The sequence below is a fragment of the Aspergillus oryzae genome, chromosome 4 (genome assembly GCF_000184455.2).
Source record: "Aspergillus oryzae RIB40 DNA, chromosome 4".
Classification (NCBI taxonomy): Eukaryota; Fungi; Ascomycota; class Eurotiomycetes; order Eurotiales; family Aspergillaceae; genus Aspergillus; species Aspergillus oryzae.
In genome coordinates, this window is record NC_036438.1 from 492,905 (window position 1) to 520,505 (window position 27,601).

The 27,601-nt window shown below is 48.1% G+C and overlaps 7 protein-coding genes across 7 annotated transcripts; 2 read left to right on the forward strand and 5 right to left on the reverse strand.

Moving 5' to 3' along the window:
- Nucleotides 1-125: 125 nt before the first annotated feature.
- On the reverse strand, nucleotides 126-2,125 carry AO090012000199 (chaperonin-containing T-complex alpha subunit TCP1; the record flags this gene model as incomplete). Its single annotated transcript, XM_001727203.3, has 6 exons — nucleotides 126-509; nucleotides 571-1,605; nucleotides 1,664-1,768; nucleotides 1,822-1,907; nucleotides 1,973-2,020; nucleotides 2,083-2,125. 6 exons carry the CDS (start codon nucleotides 2,123-2,125, stop codon nucleotides 126-128), a joined length of 1,701 nt encoding a protein of 566 aa, XP_001727255.1.
- A 235-nt stretch (nucleotides 2,126-2,360) lies between these two features.
- On the forward strand, nucleotides 2,361-4,375 carry AO090012000200 (proline--tRNA ligase; the record flags this gene model as incomplete). The annotated part of the gene is made up of 4 exons (XM_023236375.1): nucleotides 2,361-2,735; nucleotides 2,766-2,986; nucleotides 3,038-4,293; nucleotides 4,365-4,375. 4 exons carry the CDS (start codon nucleotides 2,361-2,363, stop codon nucleotides 4,373-4,375), a joined length of 1,863 nt encoding a protein of 620 aa, XP_023091306.1.
- An 818-nt stretch (nucleotides 4,376-5,193) lies between these two features.
- Nucleotides 5,194-7,332, reverse strand: AO090012000201 (uncharacterized protein; the record flags this gene model as incomplete). Its single annotated transcript, XM_001727205.3, has 1 exon — nucleotides 5,194-7,332. One exon carries the CDS (start codon nucleotides 7,330-7,332, stop codon nucleotides 5,194-5,196), a length of 2,139 nt encoding a protein of 712 aa, XP_001727257.1.
- A 4,915-nt stretch (nucleotides 7,333-12,247) lies between these two features.
- AO090012000203 (3' exoribonuclease family protein) lies at nucleotides 12,248-13,286 on the reverse strand (the record flags this gene model as incomplete). The annotated part of the gene is made up of 2 exons (XM_001727206.3): nucleotides 12,248-13,083; nucleotides 13,148-13,286. The coding sequence occupies 2 exons, from the start codon at nucleotides 13,284-13,286 to the stop codon at nucleotides 12,248-12,250; spliced, it is 975 nt and encodes a 324-aa protein (XP_001727258.1).
- Nucleotides 13,287-14,967: 1,681 nt separating this feature from the next.
- On the reverse strand, nucleotides 14,968-18,136 carry AO090012000204 (phosphatidylethanolamine N-methyltransferase; the record flags this gene model as incomplete). The annotated part of the gene is made up of 4 exons (XM_001727207.3): nucleotides 14,968-15,024; nucleotides 15,086-15,176; nucleotides 15,238-17,824; nucleotides 17,956-18,136. The coding sequence occupies 4 exons, from the start codon at nucleotides 18,134-18,136 to the stop codon at nucleotides 14,968-14,970; spliced, it is 2,916 nt and encodes a 971-aa protein (XP_001727259.1).
- A 2,892-nt stretch (nucleotides 18,137-21,028) lies between these two features.
- On the reverse strand, nucleotides 21,029-22,098 carry AO090012000205 (porphobilinogen deaminase; the record flags this gene model as incomplete). The annotated part of the gene is made up of 2 exons (XM_001727208.1): nucleotides 21,029-21,756; nucleotides 21,834-22,098. The coding sequence occupies 2 exons, from the start codon at nucleotides 22,096-22,098 to the stop codon at nucleotides 21,029-21,031; spliced, it is 993 nt and encodes a 330-aa protein (XP_001727260.1).
- Nucleotides 22,099-23,261: 1,163 nt separating this feature from the next.
- On the forward strand, nucleotides 23,262-23,718 carry AO090012000206 (uncharacterized protein; the record flags this gene model as incomplete). The annotated part of the gene is made up of 2 exons (XM_001727209.3): nucleotides 23,262-23,318; nucleotides 23,380-23,718. 2 exons carry the CDS (start codon nucleotides 23,262-23,264, stop codon nucleotides 23,716-23,718), a joined length of 396 nt encoding a protein of 131 aa, XP_001727261.3.
- Between the last annotated feature and the right edge of the window lie 3,883 nt (nucleotides 23,719-27,601).

The window sequence follows — 27,601 nt, forward strand, 5'->3', positions numbered from 1 at the left end:
GAGTAGACAAGTTGGTGCTGCCGTGAAAATATGTGCTCATATCATCTTATTATACTTTTCTTCTTCACTCTAAGAACTCCATGCGGAAACACGTAGATAGCATGCAAACAACCTTAAAGGTAAAATTAGTGGCCATGTCCGTCATCCTCCTTCACCTCTGGGTCCAGCTTGATCATGGTATCGATACGCATGATAGCAATGCAGGCCTCGACGGCACTCTTAAGCTGCTTGATTTTGCCCATACTGGGCTCCAACACGCCAGCCTTGAGGGTATCATGCACACGACCCTTCGTTAGGTCGAGACCGTAGTTCCGGTATGTCTTCTTCTTAGCGATGGCCTTCTCCTCCTCATTGGCGTCACCATCCTGCACACGTTGGGATAGAGCGTGGCGGACACGAAGCTGGGCAACAAGTTCGGACGAGTCCTTAGCAGCGTTTACAGCCAAGGTCTTTGGAACAATCAGAAGGGACTGAGCAAATTCACCGATGGCAAGCTGCTCCCGAGAGCCCTGGGGAAGAAAATAATCGTCAGTAATGATTTCCATACTAAGAGTTACGGGCAATACTTACTACTGTGACCGCGAATTCTTCGAGGTAAATATGAAGGGCTGTCTCGACAGCACCACCTCCGGGAACGATGCTACCGCTCTCGAGGGTTCGCTTGACAGCACACAGGGAGTCGTGAACCGAACGCTCCATCTCGTCCAAGCTGAAGTCATTGGCCCCACGAAGGATGATAGAAGCTGAGGTGTGAACCTTGGTACCCTTGACAAGGATACATTCATCATCGGATATCCGCTCCTGCACAACTTCCTCCGCATGGCCGAGGTACGAGGCCTCGAATTTCTCATCTCCGTTGAGATCAGAGAGCGTGCTGACCAGTGTCGCACCGGAAGCCTTGGCAATGCGTCGGAGATCCTCTTTCTTGCAGCGGCGAACGGCCATGGCTCCCCTCTCAACAAACAGCTTCAGGACCATGTCATCGATACCCTTAGTAGTGAAAATGACATTTGCCCCAGACTTAAGAATCATCTCAACGCGCTCAATGACAATGCCGGCTTCCCTCTCGCGAATCTTCTCTAGCTGATCGGGATCGTCGACGGTGATCTGTACACCAAGCTTCATTCTCTCCTTCTGCAGGTTCATGTCCAGACAAGCAATCTTGGCATCGGTAATACGGGTCTTCATGGCTTGAGAAGCCACAGTGCAGTTAAGAGCATAGCCATTGACAAGCATGGACTCCGTACCACTTTTTCCGTGAGCCTTAAGAAGGTTGACTGCCTTGACAGGGTACTTGACCTCGTTTCTCTGGTTTGTAGTCTTCACCAACAGCATCGCATCAACAACCATATTCGCAAAGAAGTCCGCATCCGATCCGATAATTTTGGAAGACATGGAGGTCTTAGCAATGTTGACCAGGCTGTCCTTCCCCAGCGTCTCGACCTTTGTAGTGATATTCTCATTCATATACTTGACAGCTTCTCTGAGCGCGAGTCTGTAGCCGTTGATGATGGTGGTAGGGTGTATACGGTTCTTCATCAATTCGTTGCCCCGTCGTAGGAGTTCTGCGGCGATCAGAACGACAGATGTGGTTCCATCTCCGACCTAGATGGACATCAACATTGAGCTGTCGGGTGAGACAGACGGGGGGTGTGACACTCACCTCCTTATCCTGCTGCTGAGCGAGATCTACGAGAATCTTACCCGCAGGATGTTCAATATCAAGAAGACTAAGGATCGTCGCACCGTCGTTGGTAACAGTGACATCCTAAAGTGCTGTCAGAGCGCCAGTCGAAACACGCGGGGTTGAACAGTGCATACTCCAATATCATCCACCATCATCTTGTCGAGACCCGAGGGGCCGAAAGAGCTCTTGACGACATTTGCGATAGCTTGGGTCGCAAGCACTACACACGGGTTTAGCACCTGTATTCAATCGAAGCTAGTTGGGATGCAAAAGCCCATAACATACCGTTCTGCTCCCGAACATCAGGGCCGGTGATTTTCTGCCCACCCAAGACTGTGCGAATAAGGTCAGCTAATGAATCCGACGGATGTAGGACTTCGAGGTGGAAAACACACAGAGAGTGTCCGCATTCCGCGGCTGCTCAAAAATGCCTGCCATTATTGTGAAACTGAGGAAGAGATACTGCTGGCAGAGTTGTAGAGCTCCGACTCTAGTTCGTCGTCGTTGATGCTCGTCGTGCTTCCGCTAAGAATTCTGCCGGTTCCTGGCGGTGAAGGTTTTCTAGTCGCATCCCACTTTAACGAGGGGTTCCTTTCCTCTCCACGGATCTATAACCTCGCCTCCGCATTCTTGGTTTATCTTGGTCCTTACTTCTCAGCAGCTCCTTTACAATATGGCGAGCCAAGCTCCTGCTGACACCCCGGTCGCTTCTGACGCGGCGGTAACTCAGACCCTTCCTGACCGCACCAAAAACCCCGCTGATAAGGATGCTCCCCAGGGAGATGTCTCGAAGAATGCCGCAAAGAAGGCCGCGAAGGCTGCAGAGTTCGCCGCTAAGAAGGCTGAGAAGGCCGCCAACAAGGCTGCTGGAAAGCAGGAGCCCAAGAAGCCCGCTGCTGCGAAGGCTCCCAAGAAGAAGATCGATGGTGCTGCTCTGATTGGTATTGATGTCTCCAAGGAGGAGGATTTCCCTGGATGGTACCAGCAGGTTCTTACAAAGGGTGATATGCTCGACTACTATGACGTTTCGGGATGCTTTATTCTCAAGGTGAAAGACCTCTTTTTTATGGGTTTCTAGAGCTTCCGTGCTGATATGACTCAGCCCGCTTCGTACTTTATCTGGGAAGAGATCCAGGACTGGTTCAATGCGCGCATCAAGAAGATTGGCGTTAAGAACTGCTCGTTCCCTCTGTTTGTCTCTGAGGATGTCCTGAACAGGGAAAAGGATCACATTGAAGGCTTTGCTGCTGAAGTTGCTTGGGTGACTCATGCGTACGATTCCTCCAGACCCTCGTATATGTGATATAATCCTGCGTGTCCTAGTTACTAATGCCTTTTCTTCGTTTGCAGTGGCTCTAGCCCTCTCGAGAAAAAGATCGCTATTCGTCCGACATCGGAGACGGTTATGTACCCGTACTACTCCAAATGGATAAGAAGTCACCGCGACTTGCCCCTTAAACTGAACCAGTGGAACTCCGTCGTGCGATGGGAGTTCAAGAACCCCCAACCTTTCCTCAGAACCCGTGAGTTCCTCTGGCAAGAAGGACACACGGCTCACTTGACAAAGGATGGTGCCCATGATGAAGTTATGCACATCCTCGATCTGTATGCTCAAATCTACGAGGAGCTCTTGGCTGTTCCCGTGGTCAAGGGTCAGAAAACAGAGAAGGAGAAGTTCGCTGGTGGTCTGTACACCACTACCGTTGAAGGTTACATCCCCGCCACTGGCCGTGGTATCCAGGGTGGTACCTCCCACGGTCTTGGCCAGAACTTCAGTAAGATGTTCAACATCACTGTCGAGGATCCCTCCACCAAGCCCGATGAGAAGAAGCCTCCTCTCCATGTGTGGCAGAACTCCTGGGGTCTGTCCACCCGTACCCTTGGTGTCATGGTCATGATCCACAGTGATAACCGTGGTTTGGTCCTCCCCCCTCGTGTCGCAGACACCCAAACCGTTATCGTCCCTGTCGGTATCACTGCCAAGACCAGCGACGAAGAGCGCGAGAAGCTGTACGCCGAGATCGATGGCCTCATCAACATCCTGACCGGCGCCGGTGTCCGCGCCATCAGCGACAAGAGAGAGGGCTACTCCCCCGGCTGGAAGTTCAACGACTGGGAGCTCCGCGGTGTGCCCCTGCGCATCGAGTTCGGCCCCGGTGAGTCTGTCGGCCAATTCGTCACTGCCGCCCGTCGTGACATCCCCGGCAAGGACGGCAAGTCCAGCATCCAGATTTCCGAACTCTCCACCGCAGTCCCCGCCCTACTCGAGCAGATCCAGAAGGATCTCTACAGCCGCGCAGAGGAGACCTTCCGCACTCACCGCAAGCTGATCACCAACTGGGACGACTTCACCCCAGCCCTCAACGACAAGAACATCTGTGTCATCCCCCACTGTCTCACCGAGGAATGTGAGGACCAGATCAAGGACATGAGCGCCCGCAAGGCAGAGGAAGACTCCGGTGTCCCTGAAGACGCTAAAGCCCCCAGCATGGGTGCCAAGTCTCTGTGTATCCCCTTCGAACAGCCCGAGGGCATCGTTGCCGGCGAGACCAAGTGTGTCAACCCCAAGTGCACCCGGCTTGCCGAGAAATGGTGCATGTTCGGCCGTAAGTTTTCATCTAGACCCATTTACTCTTCCGCCATGGTACCAACACATAAACTAACATCACCACCACAGGCTCCTACTAAGCGCAATAGATCATATCGGTCTTATCTGCACAAATGTCAAATAGCACCTAGCAAGCGCATTAGATCAGTCACTATGAGTTTGATGACTTATTTCCTTTCAATTCCTTTTTCAAAATTCCAAGTATCTTTTTGTTGTATTGTCTGGCAAATTGGGACATCATTGAAGTAAGAAAGAAAGACCTAAGAAAAGAGAGAAAGAGACGTGCATATCTCATGAGAGTTTAGGAGCGGGTGTGGTTAAAAATTAAAGATACCTTTGTGATTTACAGGGGGACGGGGGCGGTGAACTTACATATCATACAGTGGTTTTAAGATATTGAATGACTTACGAGTTGATGTGATTTTGATCTTCTCGTTTGATATGATCTGCTCCAGGGACTTCATCTTAGAATATTTCTATTGTAATTGGTTGGATATGTAGACTTGGTATACTAACAACGCTAATATGCAACATATGCAGGAAACAGAAGGAAATGTTCAGATGGATGCTAAGTAAGTATGCAATGCAAGAGGATATAGATCCTCATTGGATATATAGATCAACAAAAAAGAAAAAGCCCGACAAGGGAATAGATGCGCTTGAGAGTATAAAATGGACAAGAAAACCAAAATCAAGGAAGGTATTTGCAGGATGTGCAGAGTTGAATGAACGTAAAACGAGATGTAGCACAACATCATGCGACAGAGTATCGTCAAGGAGGTATTGAAGTAAGGAATGGAGGGATATAGTAGAGTAGGATGAGATAGGATAGGGGTATATGAGTGGATTCCGTTAAAGACTGGGATGCCAGACGAACTCCGGCTATATCATGAAAGATTCAGCAAGATGCTACCGAGCGGGTTGTGAGCCCGCCCCTGGAGGATGAGCGAGAGGGGCTGTTGCTGGTCTCATTTGTGAACCAGTTCCCCCTGAGGCTGACACTTCTGCCTGACCTTTGTGGCCAGCTCATGAGTCTAAATGCGTTTCGTGGAGAGGTATTTTCGGCGACATAGGTCACATTGTTCTCGTCAACACCGTGGATTTGTAACTGGGGAATTCCAACACTGGGTAGTTCGATCACCTCTTCGTCACTGTCATCCGCGGAGAAGCTGTTGATGGTCGATGCTGATGCCTGCGCACGCATGTGGAAAACAGAAGGCGCTGGGTTGACGCTCTCGAGAGATACAGTAGCAGGTGGTTGGGGGTTACCGAGGTTCCTGGCCATGTCTGGTGTTGGGATATTTGCAGGGGACTTCCTCGCCTTGGAGATGAGGTCCATGTATGTCACTGGCTCCTTGGGTGCTTGGTTCTGTTCCAGGGTACTGAAGAAGCCAGGTGAAGGAGGGGGTGCATCAGTGTGTCTTCGCCGACTGGTGGTTTCCGATGACTTCCAGAAGACTTTTGAAGGGACACTGGTAGTGGATATACTCCTGCGGGCGTCAGACCCTCTCCTGTGCTTCTTGAAGGAGCCCCGCCTGATCAATTTAGAGATCTGACCATCTCTCAGAGACATGGTCCGGTTCGAGCTTGGACCCTCGGTCTTAGGTATGTCGATTTCTGGATAGAATGCTTCCTGGGAGAAAGAAGGAGTAAACGGAGGCCCGGGTTCAGGAAGAGGCACACGCTGGAATGCCTCGTGCGAATTGATCTCACGAATGATCGCATCCTGGAGAGTTTCATAAGTGGGATGGGGCGAGATGACTGGAGATGACGTATATGCCTGTCTGAACATATCCATTATTTCCGCAATCTTCTGGTCCGACTGGAGCCCTGGTGATGGCGAGATTGGTGACCCAGCTGGTAGCAGGCTGTTCATAACCTCTGCAATGCTAGGGTTCTGCTTCATTCCGAAGCTACTTGGGGTAGGTGGCTGTATGGCACGGTGCGTAATCTTCGCAGACGGCTTTCCGCGAGCTGCCAATTCTGTATCGATGGACAGATCCCGGACATTCTTTCTGTGCTTCGATTTGGTTGCGTTGGACTGATTGTGGCTATTCGACGTCGCCGAAGAACTGCGGCTACGGCTTGATCTGATAGGTGGTAAATCTGGCGTTGAGTGGCTTTCGACGGTCTTAGTATCTCCGGTCACCATGAGGGGCAACGTTGGACTGTCTGGTAAAGGAGTGCTGCTCCATGTGTCGCCTTGTTTGTAAGGGGGAGGAACACGGAGGAATCCACCAGATTTTGAATCAGCTTCCCCCTGGGGACTATTAGTTGGCTCGGCGGAAATATTTGGCACCGATCTTTGCTGTCGGAGAGGGCCTTCGGTGGCGGGGGACACATTTTGTCGCGGAGTGGTTGACTGGTCAGCGCGAGGGGGAGTCGTAGACCTCGGGGCTTCCTGAGACATTGACCGAGCTAAACTGCTTCCAGCCTTTGACCGAGGGCGACAACGAGCTTCATCTTGGTGACTCTGAGAATTCCGTTGAAAGGAGTTTCCACGAGAGCGACTGGAAGTATTGCGAGAAGAGGGACGGCCGCCCCTCCTGTTTCTAGCAATGTTTCTGTCCGCCACATCTTCTTGATATAGAGCAGAGAGTATGCGCGAGTACATAGTCGGTTTGCCCGATTTCCCCGATTGCCCTTGAAGGAACCGAGTCATATTTCGTTCTGCGATATCTTCATTGTATGGACTAATGGGTGACAATGTCTGCGCACTCTGGATATGGTATCGGTGCGAAGAGAATAAAGCTTCCAGCAAGTCAACGTGCCGAGGATCTCGAGTCGTGGTACGGGTCGAGGCGCGAGATGGAGGAGCGGGTGAACATGGGGACAACGGCCGTGCCTGCAGTTGATCATGCAAGACTTCGAATTGCTTCTCAATTCGCTGAAATGGATGATCTGGTTCTAGAAACTGCGAGGGGCTCGGGTTTGAAGACAGATCGCTTTCTGGTGTATTGCTTGTCCGAGTAGCTCCATCCTTAGAATGTACGGACTGGCTTTTCTCCGCTTGGAAAAACCGTTTTAGGGCAACCATTTTGCGTCAATGTGCGCGAACAAATTACTTAAGGTCTGCTCAATTCCAAATTGCAACAATGCTCTCCGGTAATCGAGTCAGGCGCACTCGGTAGAAAAGCATACACTAGAGAATGTTTTGGTGGGAGAACACTAGAGCGCAGGACACAGATCAACGTGAGGAATTTAGAAAAAGGAAGGACGAGGGCGAGAACAAAAAAAGAAAATAAAAAAAGATAGACAAAAGGTCAGATTGGAACAGAAGTCAAAGTGGACAACTTTTTTACACTGCTCTCATCTCATGATAATATCAATGTGCACCGAGGTTACTCCTCAAACCCTATCCTATACTGCGCGCAAGTAATGGATTGAAGGAAAGAAATCATCAGTGAAGAAGAACGACCGATCGAGGGGACCAGGGAGAAAAGAGTTTACTCCATATGCTCGAGACTTAGCCGGTTTGCAGATCCAATGCCTGTTCCTGGATCCAGGGGAAGGAGATGGGCCGGTCTCCAGGATCCATTGAGCGACGGACAAAGCGATGGGGCTTAGGCCTGAGTCCGCGGATGGGTAAACCAAAGACTAGTCAGAAGCAGTCGAGGGCCGTTAAGCCCAACGCCATGTCCAGGGTTCAAGCTGATAGTCTCGTCTTCGTTCCTTTAGCTGCATTACTCCGTTCCTCTCGGGGACCCATCATCATCATCACTAGCATTATCATGTATGGTCAGCACGTTGACCAAGCCCTAGGTGATAATGCACACACTGAGAAAATCTTCGTTTAGAATGTGCAGGGGCCCTTTCGCCCGCGGTTAAGGTGCATACCATCATGCATGACCTAAAAGTAGAGCTTGAACCCCACTTGACAGCGATGCCACTCAAATTGGATCTGCATGTTCTGCCACCCAATCAGGAACGGAATGGTTCAACGTAACAGTGGGACTATGAGACTAGTGACATATGGAGTAGGCTTAGGAGGAGAATGCTTACGCTCTCCCGGAGAAAGGAAGTGGAACACAAACACACACGAATAAGATTCATACTCTCGTACCAAGGACTGACTTCGGTCATGGTGGTTCTGTACCGCCCGGTACGAAGAAAGTTTACCAGGTTTGAAAGAGGGTTGGAATTGGGGCTCGGGTAGTCAAATTGCGGGCCAGTCAAATCCCGAGATGCTGTATTTGATAGTCCCCGCTAGTCCTGGGTCAGTTAGTCCTTTCCTGAACCGAGGTCTTGTTAGCGTATCACCAACCGGAGATCGTCAACCGGTGATATGAATAGGGCCAGCGACTAGTAAAGGGGCGTCACTCTCGCTTTCACAGGAGCCGAACTTCCATGATTAATTTCTTCGGACCAAACCACTGGAAAAATTCAGTACAGAGTACGGAGTACGTACATAATTACGGAAGTATCATCGCGGACAGCTCCGACTACCCAACGTACGGTTACCAGTGGAACCGCACAGCTTCCTATTCCGGTTTTTTTCGAGATCAACCTCCGAGTGATGGTTGTTGATCAAGGAAGACGGTAAGATGATTAGCAATATCCGCTGATAGTCCACCCTTCACCCTGGCCTGCAGATTACTTCTCATGCTTTCTTTTTCCTACTGAGGCCTCGTGTCGAAAGCCTTATTGGGTTAGTCCATCCTCCAGGGTGGCCCCTCCTTGTGACAGCTCATGCATGTTTCTCAGCTTGCGTTAGGGTTGTGAGCATAGTACAGTACATACATACTAGACGAGATTGCATCTCGCACGGAAACACTCCGTGAACACCAGTTTGGGGGTGGTCTATCGGGGATCTCAGGGAGATGGAACTATAGAATCCCGGGATCTTGGAGAGCAAGCCCGATGCGCCTAGGAAACGAGATTGCGAACGATCTAGATGGGAGAGGGGAATATCGAAAATTAGGAACAATGAACTAAGACAGTTCTTCGGTGCCTGCGGAAGAACTTCCGATTGCTTTACAGGGAGGAGCCATCGCCAATAATAGACCTTTAATATATGAGAGTCAAGATCCACAGCACACAAAAAACTGGTTGAGTGCCTGAAAGTTACGCATGTGTGTATGGAACCTCCCCTGAGTCTCCGTTCCTCGGGGACCACATTAACCGTTGAAGCGGCACTAAAGGTAAAATTTGACTCCTCCCGCGGTTGCCTGACAGCCATCATATTATGTGGATGGGAGAGGGCTGGAGCCCTAGCAACGCTCTGAATTATAGCCTATAGGTATGTCTGTAGGTAGCGTACTGTAAGAAATGTACGTATGGCTGACAGATCTGTAGAAAATAATCACAAGTCTATCATTGACCAAGGATATGTTATTGGGCACCGTTCTTTCACCTTTGGCGTAAAAAAAAAAATACTATTTACGAACCGCCCCCCGGCACCGAACTAACAGGATTTGGTATACACGTCAACGATCCTAATCAGCAACGGAAGTGTCGCCAAAGGACTGAAGTGCACTAGGGCCATTTCCGGTAAATAAGACGGCACCTTCTGTTGATCCCTGCGGGTCCAGAACCCAACCCGTTCATTTAAGGATTCTTGATCTATGAAGCGTGAGTTCCTACCAAACGGGACGTTTGCTATCATAATCCTGATTAAGTATGAATATCACGATCAATCGCATCGTCCATGACTCGCCACAGTCAAGCTATTTCAATTAGCGTCTTTCGATCATCCTCTATGCGGCTAGTGCCTATGTGATGGGAGCTTTGACTGACAGGTATCACACTTGACAGCCAACGAAGGACGCTTTCGATGTGCTCAGCTCTGAATCACCTCCGAGACACTTCGGCAAAGGCTGGCTGAACCGTGCATATGACATACTAACGGTCGTTAGTCTTAGCCAAGGAACTTCAAAGTCAGCTCCAGGGAACGCAAGGATGCCTTGGGTAAATCGAAAGTCGATCTATGAGCTATCAAAGACAGCAGTCTACTTTATCAATAGGTCTACGTTGCTTGCATACGCATACACCACGCGGTTCACCGAAGTCTTCAATTCTTTGTCTCAGCTATCTAAGCCCCATCATGACGAACGTACCGTTCAAAAACACCGCCCGCTTTCACAGCCTCACTACCCATAAAATCATCCCGCTTGATCCAAAAGCAGCATGTTCACCAATTACCCGTCATATCTCCAAGTTTGACACCTCATAACTCTTCGACCATGCTCCTCGCAATTACAATGTCAGGACGCATGTACAGTGCTAGCCTGACCTAACTTTCCTCCGCAGTAGGGTTGCTCTCGTCATTGTTTTCAGCGACGCCATCGTCTTCAGGCTCACTTCTGATCTTCCGCTTCACACAGCGTTTCTTCGCAGGTGAGGCTGTCTTCGCGGGAGAGGGGGTAGGCGTAGACGCGGCAGGTGTAGACGCGGCAGACGGTTCACCCGCGTTGGGATCGCCAGAGCCCTCGGCCATTTCTTTCTCGATTCTGGCTTTCAAGCGGGCCCAACGCATACGCGCGGCTGGGACATTGATGTTTGAAGCATCAGCGACGGCATTGAAATTGATCTGTAAAGTAGATGTGAGAATCACATGTCACAAAATGCCTTTGGGAACAAGGGAGCTTACAGTATTGACCCCTCCTGAGTTAATTAGACATAGATACAGGAACACAAGGTGTTCATCAGTCTTCGGTTTGGCGCGCAGGTTGGCAGACTTCATGATGGGCTTGTAGTGTAGCTAAAGTCGTTTTATCTTGTGTATGAGATGGGGTTGACTGAGCCTGTGTATGAATAGGCAGGGTACTTGTGATGAGAAGAATGTAAGGTGTGGGAGAAACACCACAAAGCTGCGTTGTTCTGGTGAATAGGGTGAATGCAAGCTCTCAAGCTCCCACTGGCCACTGGCAATTCATTCACCTGGTAAACGACTAGGTCAAAAGCATTGCAACACCCATTTAAACCCTTAATAGATTATCAAAATTAAAAGCCTTTGAGCTCAAAATAAGGAGTAAGCTTTGATTCCTCAGCATAGTAATAGTATATCATCCACGTGCTTTATATACAGCTCAAGGTCTGCGTGTCCAGTATAGAACTAGGCAATTTGATGTCCTGATCAAAGGCAGTATTCTACATAGCTTAAATAGCCTACCTAAAACACTTAGTATGTATTCCCGATACCCCATCTAGAAAGGGCGTCGGATATAGCTCCTTTAGCTTTTTTTTCAAAGTCAGTATCAGAGGTTTTTTTAACAGTGTTTAAATTAGGCGAATAGGGCCGGCCGATTTAGAATCTACTATATCTTTGAAGCCATGTCTGGGCCTGTTTAGATATATGGATTTGAGCGTTACCTTATTGGAAGTCTAGACTTGTAGATTGGTAGGAGACATTTTCCCTGGTAGGTAATATAGGAATTTTGAATAGACCCTATTCCTGGCTAATCATCCCGTTCTAGAATGATTGGTTCTAACTGGCCACTATTCTCTACAGCAGCGTCTAGGACCGAGCGCATTTTTACTTTTCTATCTTCTAATATAATATCCGCGCAGAATCTCCTGTAAGATTAAGCTAGAGACGCTATAAGAGGTACTAACAATCAGTACTCTGAGTACTGGCTTATTCTAGGCCTTTAGTAATAAACCACGTTCTATCTGAGATATATAGTGTTTAGCTGCCTAACTGAGCTTTATAAACCTCCTGTACCGAGCGCCTGATTCTAGACTATTTTGTTTCCGAGAGTGTTCTATCTAGTAGATAGTAGAACACATAACACCAAAACCTTGGGTAAGTTTAGTGATATTTACTGGCAAGGTGTGGTAATACTTTTGGCCCACTACTGTAACTGTCAGTCTGGTAACCCAGCCATGGCTACAGTACTTCGAACAAAACAAAGGACACCCAGAACCCATTTACATTCAATGCTAAGAAGAAAATTGACAGTGGATATATTAGAGCATGCAATGACATTTCATCTTGATCTTGAACCAGTAGTTTATTGTGTAGCACCTCCCCCAGGAGCCAGACCCGCAAAGCGCTCCGCAGACTCTCTGACAGCCTCTGCCAGGACGGAATGTGCCCCCCGAGCAGCATCCACAGCACCATCTAACAGTGCTTCGTGTCCAGAGCGCTTATCATCGGGTCCTAACAGCGCCTTTGAGCTGTCTCCCTTGAGCCAAATCTCTGTAATTTCATCTCTGGAAGGCATATAAGCGACCACACATGCGGACAATATGGCCTTGTGTTCCGCTGGATCTGTGTCTAACATCAACTTCGGCTTGGCTTCGCCGTCTTCTGATTCGTCGGCCACAATAGCAGCCACACCGCCAGCAATGAGATCAAGGCAATCAATACGAGCGTCTGAGATGGCAGCAGACGCAGCGGTAATACATCCAGCAAGAACATTCATCATTCCCCATGGAGCATCATGAGAGTCGGGCGCATCGCCCCACCAACGGTCATCTTCTGCTTCTAGGATGGTGATAGTGATATCGAGTCCACTCTTCGGCCACCGCTCAGCGACAATCACCCCTCTCAGGGCGGTCTCTAGGTGTACTCCAAGATCTCGTTCGCTGGCATCGCGGATATGTCCTTTCCTCTTGCGGGCGGCGAACGGAGCATATTTGATGTGAGTTGTAAGGACTAGGTTGGGGGAGAACGTAGCAGAGCGAGGAAGCGGTTTCGGTCCATGGACTGTGCAGGCGAGTTTCAATGCTGAGGAGGGGGGGATGAGAGACTTGGGTGACGAGCGTGCGGCGGCGAGAGAAGCCGAAGGTTCATATTCAAGATAGGCGGATCCAGAAGCAGAAGGAATGAGGCCAGTTTTCAAGACTAGGTTTAATCCACGTAAGTCCAAGCACTACATTAACCGTCACAGGAGGGTGGTAAATCTTACAGATTTTCCGCAATTCATTAGGTTGCCTCTGACGTTGTGGTCGGCCAGTCGCAATATCGGAGGCGGAGTTTAGAGACGAGGCAAAAACTGCAGGCCTCGTGCCGCTGGGCGGCCCATTGATTCTTCTTCGGTCAGTCATTACACATTACTTGGCATCCGATAAAATAATTGATGAAGGATGCGACGAGCGAATACGTCGTTAAGACTGAAGACTTGAAGTCAGCTTGGGAAGCTGGTTTCGAGGCCCAGAAATGGAAATCTACAATTTTGGAGGGATGTTTGTTCTGTTTGCCTGCGTTGCACAAGTGGAGTCGACGCCAATTTTTCCTTCCTTTTTCTACCCTTCCGCGCTTCTCTTCTCTCTCTTCCTTTCTTACTTTCCCACACAAAAAACCGAGAGGTTTTCTGCTTAATGATGCAGTCCTGTCTAAATATTTGATCATTATGATTCAACAACAATAGTATCTCGGTACTAACATTCTTATTTGTGAGTCTCCAATTCAGTCTACAACAATATCCCACTACATTTTATATGAGGAAAACTATCCAAAATTTCTGTTCGGCGACAAACGAATGGGCCATTGAACAACATGCACTACCATCTGACAATAATCCCTCACATTCATTTTGTTATGATGAACATGCTAGGCTATATGCTAATTGAATGTTAAGACAGGACTCTGCAACAAGACCTTACAGAATTTGAAATTAACAAGGTATGTTTTCAATATTTCTTCGCTCCCTCAAAGCTCCTTTCGTGATGTAAAAAAGTTTTTATTCAGTTCTGCTTCTGCAAATACATTGAAGAAAACTAAACCATACCAAACCTTCTGATACCATTGGAAGCTTCACACATTGTCATCTACTCATCGATGCCATGAAACAACTCGCTGACAGCTTCAAGAACCATAACAGGAATACCACCTCATCTGTCCAAACCAAAACAACCAGTAGGTATGCAAAACTTCATCACACTTGAACACACCTACCATCCAACCTTTATGATGACAACTAGTCAATCCATTCAATGATCTCCTTTGGAGAATCTCCCCTCGAGCTTGCGTCGGCCAACACGCAGTGTCTATTACAATGATCCATTCGTCCATCTCCCTCATACTGGACCATTTGTCTACCGTCGAAAGATGGTGTGACGACTGGGAGGAAGGTTGTGGAGTTTCGGATAGTGGGCTCATATCGTTGTATGTCTGCGCTGTCTCTGTTAGTTTTGTATGCTATGCTTGACTTGTGTCAGTTTCTATGCCTCGACTTGCTGTTCGTTTTGACGGCTTGGAGAGGGGTAGCGATTGGCAGGGGATGGGATGAATTAACCGGCTTGGCTGATCAATTCGTTACAACTGCCCTGTATATCGGGTAGTTCCTTACGATTACACACTGCGCTTCTTGATAGCACATTGTGCTGACAGATGGACAGATTGTAGACTTGTGCTCGAAAACTATATAGACGCAAATGTGTTGGCCACCTTTGGCAGAAATAATGAAATCACTTCCTTTAAACATTTTTGTCCCTCCTATCTATTGCTGTAGATCATCTAGCCGTAAAAGAAAATAGTATTTCATATTCATGATATGTACGGGGCGAGGTTAATGCATAGCTAAACAGTACATCTTGGATGCAGAAAAAGTAAGCAAGTGTGTCCACTCGCTTCCTAGCCATTCCTCGTTCTCTTGATGATTTTACGTTGAAGCCTCCTTCCCAATAATAATCGCAGACACCACACAATCATGTCCAGAAGTTTGTCGTGGCGCATATCAAGTATATCATATCGTTGATTAGAGAAGCACCAAGTGACTTTTACACCTTACTCTTTCCTCTCGGTCGGGGTGGACGCGCCGTTTCTTGACATGCTGTAAGGAGCCTGTAGAAGATAGGAGTTAGTGATCAAGCGGTGGTCTTGGGATATATATATGTGTGCATACCAGGACCCTCTTCGCATTGCACACCCTCCAGGCGAGGTTGCGGACAGTCCCATCGGCCTGAACAACTCCAGGTGCGAATTCAACACCAAACCTGTGGCCAAAAGTTAGTATGAGTGCAAAGAAAATGACTATCCAGGGGAAAAAAAACTCACATTTGGTGTACGGCGAATACAACCCGCTTAGCGAATTTACCGTCGCGCTCCACCAGACTTCCGAACGGCTCGTCTACGGCCTCTGGAGCGATCTCCGGATCCCGATCGAAGCAGCTGCGGATGACGGGTAAGAGGCTCTTCTCCACGGACGCTTGTGTAAGTTCATGGTCATCCTCCTCTTCATATCGACCAATGCGAATCTCAAATGGTCTGGAGATTGCCATGACGTTATGTTTGGCATTATGATGATAGCGGAATTCGAAGACGCCTTGTGTCCAGAAAAGTTTGTCACCTGAGAATATAACCTCGCCGGTTGCAAGATCGCGCTTGTCCCCATCCTGCTGTTGTGTAGCCTTGATAACAACATCGCTTTTAACAATTCCCTTTTCACATGTCAAGTTATCGTAGGCGCCTTCATTGACGGCAATCCACCTTCCTTGAGACGAAACCCGGGTAACTTCACGGGATGTATTATCGGTGACCTTGTACAAGCCAATCCAGTCCTTCTTGCTATGATTCAGAGGTGCAGTCCACTTGACCCGAATCGGCGCACCATATTCGAAAACAAGGTTTTTCAGGTCACCACGTCTATCAAGGGGCATGCGAGCGTTAGCGCCCTCTCTACCAGTGCTTTGATCATGTTCAGCCAAAGAGGATGAGTCAGTGCCTTCAACTTCTAGGGAATAGTCCCGCGAATCATATCCGGCCAGATCTTCGTCAATGCGTGAGATGGTGACACGGGCGGGGTAACTCTGGAAGAGAGCAGTGGTATCCTTCACGAATGTGTTGACACCATTAGCGAGTTTCGGTCGTGCCGTCTCGATAATCTCTTCGATAAACTCGAATGACTCGTCGAAGATCTTATCCACGCTGCCGTGGAGCTGTCTAAGAGTAGGTGGCAGTGACTTTTTCAGGCTTTTCACAAGCCCCGCATCCTGTCGCAGACTCTGGCCATACAGCTTCTGCATATGCGGACGCTCGATAAATTGGATGAAAGCTAGGCTGAGAATGTGACTGAGAAGGGCCAAAAAAGTTATGGCCCCGCTGCTGGTGATAAGAACCGCGCCCCAGACGCCGGCCAGACCCAGTACACGCTCAGGGTTGTTCAAGAAACGATAGATCCCATTATACGTCAACTTGGACGAGCCATCAAAGAAGAAGTCACCGTAGAACCAGCCAAATTCACCAAGAGACTCATAGATGCTGACCGAAGTCCAAATTTGTAAACTAATGAGGCCTGCTCCCAAGACATGGCGGAGCAAGACCAGGCCGTACCCCCAATCAGCAGGAAAGTTGTACATCTTCCATACTGCAGCAATGAAACTGGCGTAACACATGATCATGCTCAAATGATACGTGCCTTTCCACTGATTCCATGCCTCCTGAGGAGTTTCACCATACTTAACGAAGTGTCGGGTCCAGGCCTTATGATTCGACTGGCGATGGAGCATGTACCCCACACCGATCGAGAACCAAAGTCTCCACACAGCAGCGTTAGCTACGAAAAGAAATTGGTACCAAGGTGTAGAGGGTGTCAACACTGTGAGAGCAAATACGAGGAACTGGATAAGAACAGATGAAGTATCCGTTATCCGATACAGGTCCAGATTGTGGAGTCCTAATAGCTCATGGACTGACTGCGGTGGGCTGCTTGAAAAGGTTGGCGCGTGGGGGATTTGTTCATCAATCGGCGTTGGCGCAATGGGAGAATCGGCAGTGCGGCTTGAGACAGATCCAGTTTCCTGCTCTGCTGAACGCTTGCGGGACGGTGGAGGATTGTACGTCTTGTCAATATGTGGGTTCTCGACAAGCACTAGGAAAGCGAATTGAGCCGCATGGGCGATTATAGAAATGAAAAGCACTTTATAGCTCGCGGCCATCAGGGAGATACCGTAATAGCCAGCGTAGCCAACCGAATACATTGGATGGGGTGCCATCTCGAAGACGCCGTCGAACGTCAGTTCCTGGTCAATGAGATAAAAGAAATCGCCCCAGTACCAGGCAAAGTCCTTTACCACCCGATGAGCGTCGAGCTTGACCCAAAGGTTGAACAGCACCAACACGATACCGGCGGACCATCGCAGGACAGTCATCAACACGCTCTCGTTGACAGGGTGGTGACTACAAGCTATTGCAAAGAGACAGTAGGACACGAAGTCGCACATTAGTATCAGATCCACAAGCCGTCTAAAAACGAGCCATGTGTTATACTCAATTGGGGCTTCATCGAATGAATAGTCGTGGGGAATCTTAGTTTCCAGCTCCCGCTTAAAAAAGTTGTACACGTTAGGATGGGGGTTCTTGCCCGTAGCGGGATTCACAAAGACCTTGGTTTTCTCAGCCCAGCGGACCAGTGTTTTGTGGTGAGATTGGTTATGAAGAAGCCATCCAATTCCAGCGTTGTAGGCCGCACGCCAGAAAAGGTAGATGATGGCAAAAACAGGCACCTTCGCACCAGTGGGAAGCTGCCATAGAAGAAGTATGTGAGCACCAAGGATTGCGAGAACAATCACGTCAGAGAGATTCTTTGGTTCCGAGGGGGACAAGAGTTGAGAGACCATGTCATGAGTTTGCGGCACCGTGAATACTGTTGAGGGGCACGAGTTAGCTTATTTATCCGCCATGACAGGCACAGATGCAACAATCACACATATTCCTTGGAGATATATAACCAATGCATAAAATAGGCTTTGATTCTCGAGGAAGAAAAGCACGTACCGGTACCATCAGGTGTCCGACCAAATGTCTTGCAGTCCTTACCAGTCTTGTCCTTGAGCTCTACGTCACCAGTGGCCGTGAGAGCCTCGGGACTAAGAGTCGAGGTAGACTGAGAGGCCACATTCCTCTCCCGAAGGCCCTCATCATCGATTCGGGTGCTTGTTGAAAGTCCACGATCCATGATTGAGACTCAGCAGAGCAAAATGTTGAAAAAGCGGCGAGGGATCAAGGGTAGGGGCAGAGGCATGTGAGAGGGGGAACAGGGCGGGTTTTATTTTATGTTCTATGATTGGCCTGCGTCATGTGAAGCGGAGATCCACTGCGTTAGGTCAGGTCAATGGTTGCTGTGGTTAAAACAGCGCAAAATGCTGAAGCATTGGGTCGGTTTGGAAAATTTTGGAGAGAAGAAGTATTTTTCTTGTGAGGGATTTGGCCCATCGTTCTAATTTATGCCCTTAGCGAAACGTTGAGACAAGAGTGCGCAAGACAGCACCACGAGCACAATACTGCAGAAGTGGAACTCGCGGACTGGGGAAAGCAACAGCACTGGTTAGTGGCCTGGCAAGGCCAATCATGATGGCAGTGCGGGTTTCAGTTGGCAAGGGCAGAAAGGCCCGGAATGGAGAAGAAGGACCCGTCATTACCCTCCTGGGCATGGTTTATAGGATGTTGAGAGGAGTCGTGGCGCTAGTAATTTAAGGGTCTTAGTACAGAATACTAGTCCGTATATCGTTTGGTACAGGTTACCGTTGAACAGGACCTGTTCAACCAAACATACCCATGCAAACTAGAAATAGTATGAGGTCAATAAAACTTGATCGGATATATTGTAATTTATATCTCTATAACAATAATTTCTAACATCTATGTTTTCTTATAGTAACTGTTAACTGTTGTTGTTTAGTATTTTGCTGGTCCGGTCCTAAATTCTGCCACCGCCTCCGAGCAAAGCGGTGGCAGAAGAACACTATAGACGAAATGGCAACAAGAACTATATATCGTCAACATTATCAATAACCAGCAACCATGGACCATAACTCAGGCTAAGATATCTTTTCTCAGCTTACTTTATCTTATCAGATTTCACATCTTTCACCCCTAAATGCTGTTTGATATCGTGGTAGACTTGCTCGATGGCTTCAGCCCTAATTAGGAATGGATGAGATCCATAATATAGAGTATGCATTTGCTCTGCTCTTTAGTAATGTAATTTGCGTTTTCCTAACTCCTCCTAATCCTGAGATTGTGGCTTTCCCGATATGCTCTTTGCACAATATCATCTGTTCAAGGGAATAAATTACGTTTTGGTCGAACACTGCCGAACCTGGACCCTATCTGCTGAAACTGATAGAAGATGAATGTGGTCTCTCAATGTTTACTAATTAGGTCACAGATTGAGGAACTCCCAAACAAGCATAAATAGATAGACAACAAAAACAAAACCTCCAAGACACACAGAGAAAAATTACTGCAGAGAATAAGATATATGCACTCCCCTCGCCTTTAGTGACTACTCCTGCTCCGCAAGATAGCAAAAATATGGCCCGATAATCTTTGCCCTGACATCCGAACTCTCCTTAAAGACTTTACAAATATTCTCCAAAGCTTCCTTATTGTTGCAAACCTCAGTCGGGCCACACCCACATGAATCACCGCACGTAGCAAGGCAAAGCCCCTGGGCCATTTGGCTGCCGGGGGTGCCCCCGAAGGCGGCGCAGTTGGTCCCGCAGTCATCCACACAGCTACATGAGCAATCATCACGTTTGTCGAGGACCGGGGGGGTTGAACGTGTGCGGAGAAGGAATGCTAGCGGCTAGAGCACCACTTGAAAGGGAGATGAGGAGAGATATCGTGATGGTGGTGAAGCGCATTTTGTATAGCAGACTGGGACTTTCATCAGCTCATATCTTGGAAATTGGAAGGGATGGAGAAGAGACTGTACATGTGGATAGTTTTGGTTGATTACTGAGATGGGTTTCTTGTCTGGGGTTTCTCGTGATATTGCCTTGAATTGTAGATAGATAATCAGGTAACTTCACAGGAATCTCCCTTCCTTTTATAACCCTTCCTCACGCTGATTCCAAGATAATAATCAGGGAGTCTCTCCTCGCTCCATTCAATGTAGTTTGGTACTGCAAGGTTAAGTTGGTGGGCGTGGCTATGTTTCTAACCGATGTCAATCACTTATACATGTGAGCTAATGTGTTTAGTTCTGCAGCTACTCCACAATCTCATGCATTCCTGTAATCCTTCCTCTGCATACCATAATCAGCCCTAGCCAAGAGGGAGATCTGGGGTCTGGTTTGGCGAATAAGAACGGCTGGAGCCCATAATCCTCAATATCGACGTCCTGTCCCGGGCAAACTGCCTGAAGTAAGGGGGCTATGTATGCATCTGCTGCAGGGCCGTTGTCTAGCTATTCTAAAAGAACATGGGGTTTCGACCTGTCTATTGATAGGGTAGTTTATTTTGAGCAAGTCCTAGCCCTGTCTTGGCGTAGTTATGCTAATTTCTCCGTCATTAACGTTCTTCTTATCGGGCCGTGGAAGGCCTAAGGCGGGAGATGGCGAGGCGCAGAGAATTTGCTAGTTTAGGGCGCATTAAGCGGAGGGCCTGAGCTCGCTAAGGTAAAGACATACACAAGTGGACGACTTCAGAATTATTCTTCCGTATTTCCCATTCGAATCAAAAAATAATGTTAGAGGTGTTTTTTGACGTGACAAATTGCCTGACATACAAAGAAAATATTTTATATACATATTCCACTCACAACCAATCCAGGAACTCCGGAGAGCATCCGCCCCGGAGCGAACAATAATCTCAGTCGACTCAAAGGCCATGTCCTTGAAAATGAACACCCCACAGCGCGGGCAGCATTGATCGTAGCGAACTCACCGGACACCTGCATAGCGACAATCCTAGAGCCGTCTATTTGTGCCCATAAAATCCCCGCTACTATACAGCTGGCGGGATTTTTTATGAACTAACAAGAACGAACACAACAGCCGTTTCCTCTCCTCCTCCCCTAAAATAAGAAGAGCGCCAGCACAGAATCTCTGATACGTAACCCAGATCAGTTCTTGGGAGGTCGGTTGGCATTGATATTGTTCAAAATCTCCCCAGCACCAGCCTTGACCAGTCTAGCCGCGAGTTCTTTCCCGAGTGCCGTTGCTTCCTCGACAGTTTTAACATTCGAGACAATAGTGTCCTCGACACTCTTAGTACCGTCCAAACTAACAACGATAGCATGTATGCTCAAGGCACCCGCAGAAATCCACTCCGTTTCCACCCCAATGGGAGCACTACACCCACCCTCAAGGGTCCTCATAAGAGACCTCTCAGCGAGACAAGCAAGAGTGGACTGCTGGTCAGCCAACTGACCCAGCAATTCCTGCATCTTCCTGTCTCCCTTGCGAATTTCCAAGCCCAGGGCACCTTGTCCGACAGCGTGGAGAATACCCCCATCTTTAGAGCCCAGGTACTGGCTAATCCGATGCTCAAGGCCTACCCGCTCAAGGCCCGCAGCAGACATCACCATGCATGTGTACTCGCTATCGGAATTGTCCACCTTAGCGAGACGAGTCTCTACATTGCCGCGGAGATTGGCAAAGCGGAGATGGGGATAGAGACGGCGGAGCTGGGCTGAGCGCCGGACGGATGAAGTGCCTACCACGGCGCCCTCGGGGAGGCTCTTCAAGCTCGTGTAGGGCAGGCCAGCCTTCACGATCAAGGCATCCCGGGGATCATCACGGGGCGGAATAGCTGCGAGCTCACAGGAGTCGGGAAGGCTCGTTGGCATGTCTAACCCCGGTCAACAGTCGACGTTTGGTCTGCGGTTGAGCATGATGATTCAGAGATGGGAAAGATATGTTAATCACCTTTTAGACAGTGCACAATGACATCCAGTTCGCCGGCATTGAGCTTTTCCTCTAGCTCTGTAGTCCAGAGACTCTTGGCACCGAAGTTATACAGCGCCGTTAACTGGTCTCGATCACCCAGCGTGCGGAGGGCTTCAATTTCAAACGATCGATCCGGGGCAATCTTTTGCAGGCAATTCCGAATGCCCTCCGCCTGGACCATGGCCAGGTTGGATCGTCGGGTCCCGATCCGGAGTGGCGGCTGAGGTGTCGGAGATGTTTCCATTTTATGATATTCCCGGGCGATAAAGGGAAGGGGGCTTAGGAGAAAGGGCAAGCAGTAGAGAAAGAGAAGGATATGGTCCTACACACCCACAAAAGCCATAAAGACCCGTCTTAAAGTAGAAGGACATCTACATACGGCGCTAAAAGGTTGAAATACGGACGGAGAAGTACTCCTTACCGAATCGACAATTTAGCGCTCTTTACCGGTACCCTAGTCTCTCCACCCCCCTGCAGAAACCAGGCTCATACAGATGAGTAGAAATTGTCGGGTATCGCCGGTGAGAATATAGAGTTCATATCAAAGAAATGACTATTATAATTAAGTCAACCACTGGATGGTTCCAACTGGCTTTGATTAGCGGAACGAAAAGAGACATAGCGGTTATCTAATCGGCTATACTTCGGAGTATTCGAATCTAATTTAGAACTAGTATGGGTCAAAATGCCACCTCATAGAGGTGTCAAACTCATCCGTGCTTACAGCCAAGGGTCCAAGACCGCTGTCCAGAATCAAGACGCTGGACCCTGACACTACTCCGGAGTCAAGCTCTCGCAAAGATCCGAGGTGGGTCAAAACGCTGCGCGTTTCAACTGAGAATTGCCGCTGGTACTGTGTAATGGTAATAATGAGGATAATGAGTGGCGGAAATACTTAGTCGGTGGGCCTCTGGCGAGATTCGCATCTCACTTAATGTTTTCTAATCATTTAGGCGAAGCCGCGCAAACGACCGACAGTGTGGAGAGTGGAGTTAGGGTTGCATCCGGAGAGTAAGAGGTTATGTCAACGATGGCAGCGACATATGCTGGGCCACCGCTAGCAAACGGTCTCCAGCCCCTATCTTGTCTACGCTGCGCGCACCGCAAAGTACGCTGTGATCGGGTGGTCCATTGCTCCAATTGCATCAGACACAATGCTGTGTGTGATTTTTCCCAGCCCAAAACGGAGAAACGTCAGCGCAGAAAGGTGGCCGTCGCTTCCCCTCGTCACGGAACAAGCTGCGCACCGGACTTGACCGGTATAAGGCTGTCAAGAATCTAAGTGTGGATGTCGATACCACCGCCGACTCTTTACAGGGGGCCATCACTCATTCTCCTCGCCGGAACAAGACCCCTTCACGGGAAACAATAGACGCTGCTGTTGCTCCCAATGGCCAACTGATTGTCATGGGAAAGCGGAGTCGTTACGTCGAGGGCGATCTGTGGACTAGGATAGGGCAAGAGGTGTGATATTCCGTTGTAATCCATTGACTGTATCGAAGGACAGTACTAAGACCTGAATTAGCTAAATGATGGGGCCATGTTTCCAGACTCATCCTCTAACAAAGAGGATGATGAAGAAGTTGCATCTGACACACAGGTTGGGTACAAGGCAAGCGCACTCGCTCTCCGTCTCTCGCCGCAGACTCCTTCTATAGAATCGTACTACCCCACCAAGCAGCATTTTCGCATATTGTGGCCAATATACCTGTCCAACATCCGCCCCGTCACAATGATCTTGCACGCGCCCTCTGAGGGCGAGAAACTGACGAAAGCCGTTGAGGGTCACGGAAACACGTCGAGAATTGCAGTCACTGATGTTCGCAATTTTGATGTGTGCCCTCACGTCTGTCACGGATGCTGAATGTACTCGATTACTGGGCGAGGAGAGACCGGTCCTTCGATCTAGATATCGTCGAAGCTACGAGATAGCATTGAATAAAGCCAATTACCTCATGTCCTGCAGCATAAGTGTGCTCCAGGCTCACAGCATTTACCTGGTGAGTCTGCAAGCAAATTTCTGATGTCGATCAGGGGCATCAAATGGCCGGACCAGATCCACGATAGCTTCTGATTTTGGCGGCAGCATACCGCGGAGGATTGACTCAATGTCTCCTAGCTCAACACGCTGTCCATGAATCTAAAAGTACGTGTGTTATGAGAGACAAAGTGGGTATTGTATGCGTCCTACGCACCTTGACTTGAGCATCGGCCCGCCCACATATTGACAGACTACCATCTTATCTCGTATCTTCCCAGGTCTCCCATTTGTAAGTATCTGCAACCTGTGGCAGCAGCTCGTTCTTACGCCCAAACAGGCGGTCTGATGAAAGTTTGGGCGGTCTCCTCCGCATCATTCAGATACCCAGTCGCTGGTTCATGACTTTCAAAGACAATCTCACCAACTGCACCTATGGGGACTAACTTGTTCACGTCTTGCGGATCCACAAGCCACGATAGTCCACCTATAGGAAACAGCAATAAATGCATAAGACCCAAATTGTATAATCCTGGCCCCATTGTTGTACTCAGCGTTCCAACTGTAGGATTTGTGCTCCGACGTCAGGCGATTATGAGTATGCATTACACCTTGGGGTCGACCGGTGCTACCGCTCGTAAACACCACAAAGGCTAGATCATCAGACCTCACATCCACCATGCGCCATGCATCACCCCGAGGAATGGGAAGCCCGTCCATCAGATATGTTATCTGTGCTATAATCTAGAGATATATTATTGAGCCATACTCTTTATACTAAAGCAGAGCTCAGCTAAATATTTACAGGTCCGTAGTATAGGATCTCATTACTCTTTTACAGGGATTACAGTTCTATCATCCTAGAGAAATGTTGTAAGATTAGGGGAAAGTGAGGGGTGCGCAGGGTGCGATATATCGACTACAGGCCTACATGTCCAGTTAGGAGGTAGGTGTCGGTTATGGAACCACCGACGGTCAACTATATTCCTATATAAGGTACTCTAGAATACTCGTTGAGGTGCTCATCTAACTAAAGTCCTCGGGATTGACCGTCTTCGACGTTATAGTAGTTTGAATTGCATTGGTTATGTGGGCTATCATTACCAAGACGACAAGTCTCGGAAATCGTGTTATTCCGGCAAGGAGCCCGGCCAAACCGCGGCCATAAACCCGGCAACATCTAATCTGTATACTATAACTAATGAGACACCGAAGTTTTATCATGAAGGCAGAGAAAACTCACAACCCAGCAGGTGTACGGACGGAAGTAGCCGCAGCTAAAGTTCGTGGTATCCATACTCTTCGCTTTGTTCCGGCAATCCGCCTGCTGATAACAACCACCTGCTTGGTAGTAGTCTGTCAAAGGATCACACTGCACTATCTTAATGACCAATTCAAAATCAAGATGACGGTATAAATTTTATAACGTACCCAGAAGTCTGTGGCACAATACTCCCAGTTACCGGCCTGGGCGGCCTTGGAAGTTGAATCTATTTGTTCTGCTTCCTTGAGATCAGTGCCGGGTGCGGCGAGTGTGGTGGCGGTCAAGGCGAGGGAGGTCAGGATAGAGATAAGTTGCATGGTGAAGTTCAGATCAAACTATTGATGGTTCTTTAGTGGTGAAAGATGGTGAGAGATGGACATTGATATTCGTGTTTTTCCTCAGTGCAAGAGTCACCTTTTATGTCTTTCTCAGTCCCTTGGACATAAGACTCATGACGTAAACAATGAGTGTGATTAGCCCTGCATGAACTAGTTGAAACTATTGAGTGGATGCTAATATATGTAGGCAGACCCTGTTTCCAGGCTGCAAGTGTGCGGCTGAAGAGGGGGCTGAATCAATAGATCGTGCCAAGACAACTGCGAGTTGGACCTTCGAATGAGAGAAATATACAGGTCCAACGGATCTGCACGAATGAGCTCGGATATGCTGGACTACGTGGTTTGTGCTGGACCCTTGGAGACTGATCTGAGATACTCATTTGGTGGTTGTGGTTTTGTCTTGATCTACTTCGTGTGGAAGCGAAGCGAGACAAGCGACGGTATATTTCATCTTTCTGTAGGCTATAAATATCTACTGGGTTCAGTTTGTCTGGTACTATGATCATATTATCATATCTTGGTCTAATCAGACTGAATACCCAAACCCGCGCGCCATAGTTGAGTACACTCCGCCATTTCATTCCATGGTACCAAGGACTCGAGGGCTTTCCCACAGCGAACAATTTGTTGCCCCGATTGGGAGAAACATAGACCTGAATCCGAAGTAATGATGGATATTAATGCCACGTTACTGTTCTGTATTCCTAATCCTCGCAGCATAGCTTTAGGTAGTACAAAATGTTCGTGGGGCTTGCAACCTTGCAAGTCTTTAAGAGCTAAACTGTGTGGTTTGTTCCTCTTAAGGACCAGGACCACTAAGTAGATGTGGACTTGGTATTCCGCCGTAACTCTTTCTGCTTTCTGTACCAGGCCCTTTATTCCTGCTCGCATTTACCCGCAGCCCCCTCTAGTTGCGCGTCACAGCGCCCTGAAGCCCCCGCCAGCACATTCGTCGCAAGAGGACCTCCATGTATGGCAGAACGCTACTGTTAAGCTATGATCCTCTGGCCCAAAGCACTTTCTTTGTCGACGGTCATACACATCCAAAGGTCCCGAAAAGCACTGAACGCCGGGGAAATGATGACGCAAAAGAGATCTTCCAGTATTTGGGTCCGCACTATCTCCTGAGACTGTTCTTATCTCTCCTCAGTCCAGCTCCCATCGGGGCAAACCGAAACAGATTCTACCTCCTTCTCACGGCTGTCTATGGTCGATGGATTCGTTGAATCACAGGATTAGCCGACCTGGAAAAGGACGTAGTAGGGACTGTCAGTTTGTCCTTCACGGATCCTAGATCCAAGCGATAAATAGACGAGGGTACTAATTGAGATTAGTAATTAAAAACAAGAGAAGGAAAAGAATGTAGGCTTTATAAACCATAAAGTTCAAGTTTTATTATTTTAATAGTATATAATTGATTGCCTTATATTTAGTTAATTTTAAGATCTTAATTTATTGCTAGATTAGGGCTGAAATTTATCTAATACTAGGCTCGATAAAGATTATTATTTTATAAGGTACACAGGATCCGAAAGTCTATTTATCTTAATTATTTTATCTTCTATAAGATTTTTATTTATAGTTAAGTCTCGGTAATATAATTTGGCCATGGGTTTTCTAATATATTTATTTACGAATACTATCGCCGGAAGTAGTAAACTAGTTTAAATATCTATTTTAATACAGAATTAGATTTTTATATATACTGTCTGTTTGTTATGTTTAGTAGATATAGTTCGAATGTTCACTTCCCATGCCATCGTCAGACATTTCATTTGTATTGCATGACGTGGCTGGTGGTAACTTGACTAGACATATTTTAAGCTCGTAACGATTAGTTACATCACGCTAGTCTATTGGTTGAATCGCCAATTGTAAAATAACTGCTTAAGTCTATATTTCACTTGCTATCTATCTGTCGGAGTAATTTACAGACTTATAGGCAAATTCTGAGCAGGTTTGGAAACGGAAAATCCAGAAGTCTGCTTACGCTACGGCGTCTCCCCCGCCGATCGGAGCTCCGAATCGGGTAGTACGCCTAAACTACGTGGTTGGCTGCTCAAATATGTAAGTCAATTAGTGAGAAAGTACTTCGCAAAATTGTGTTTCTACAGTGTACGGTATGTTTTAAGATATGTAGGTCATGACTTCTTCGTTGCTTTATATT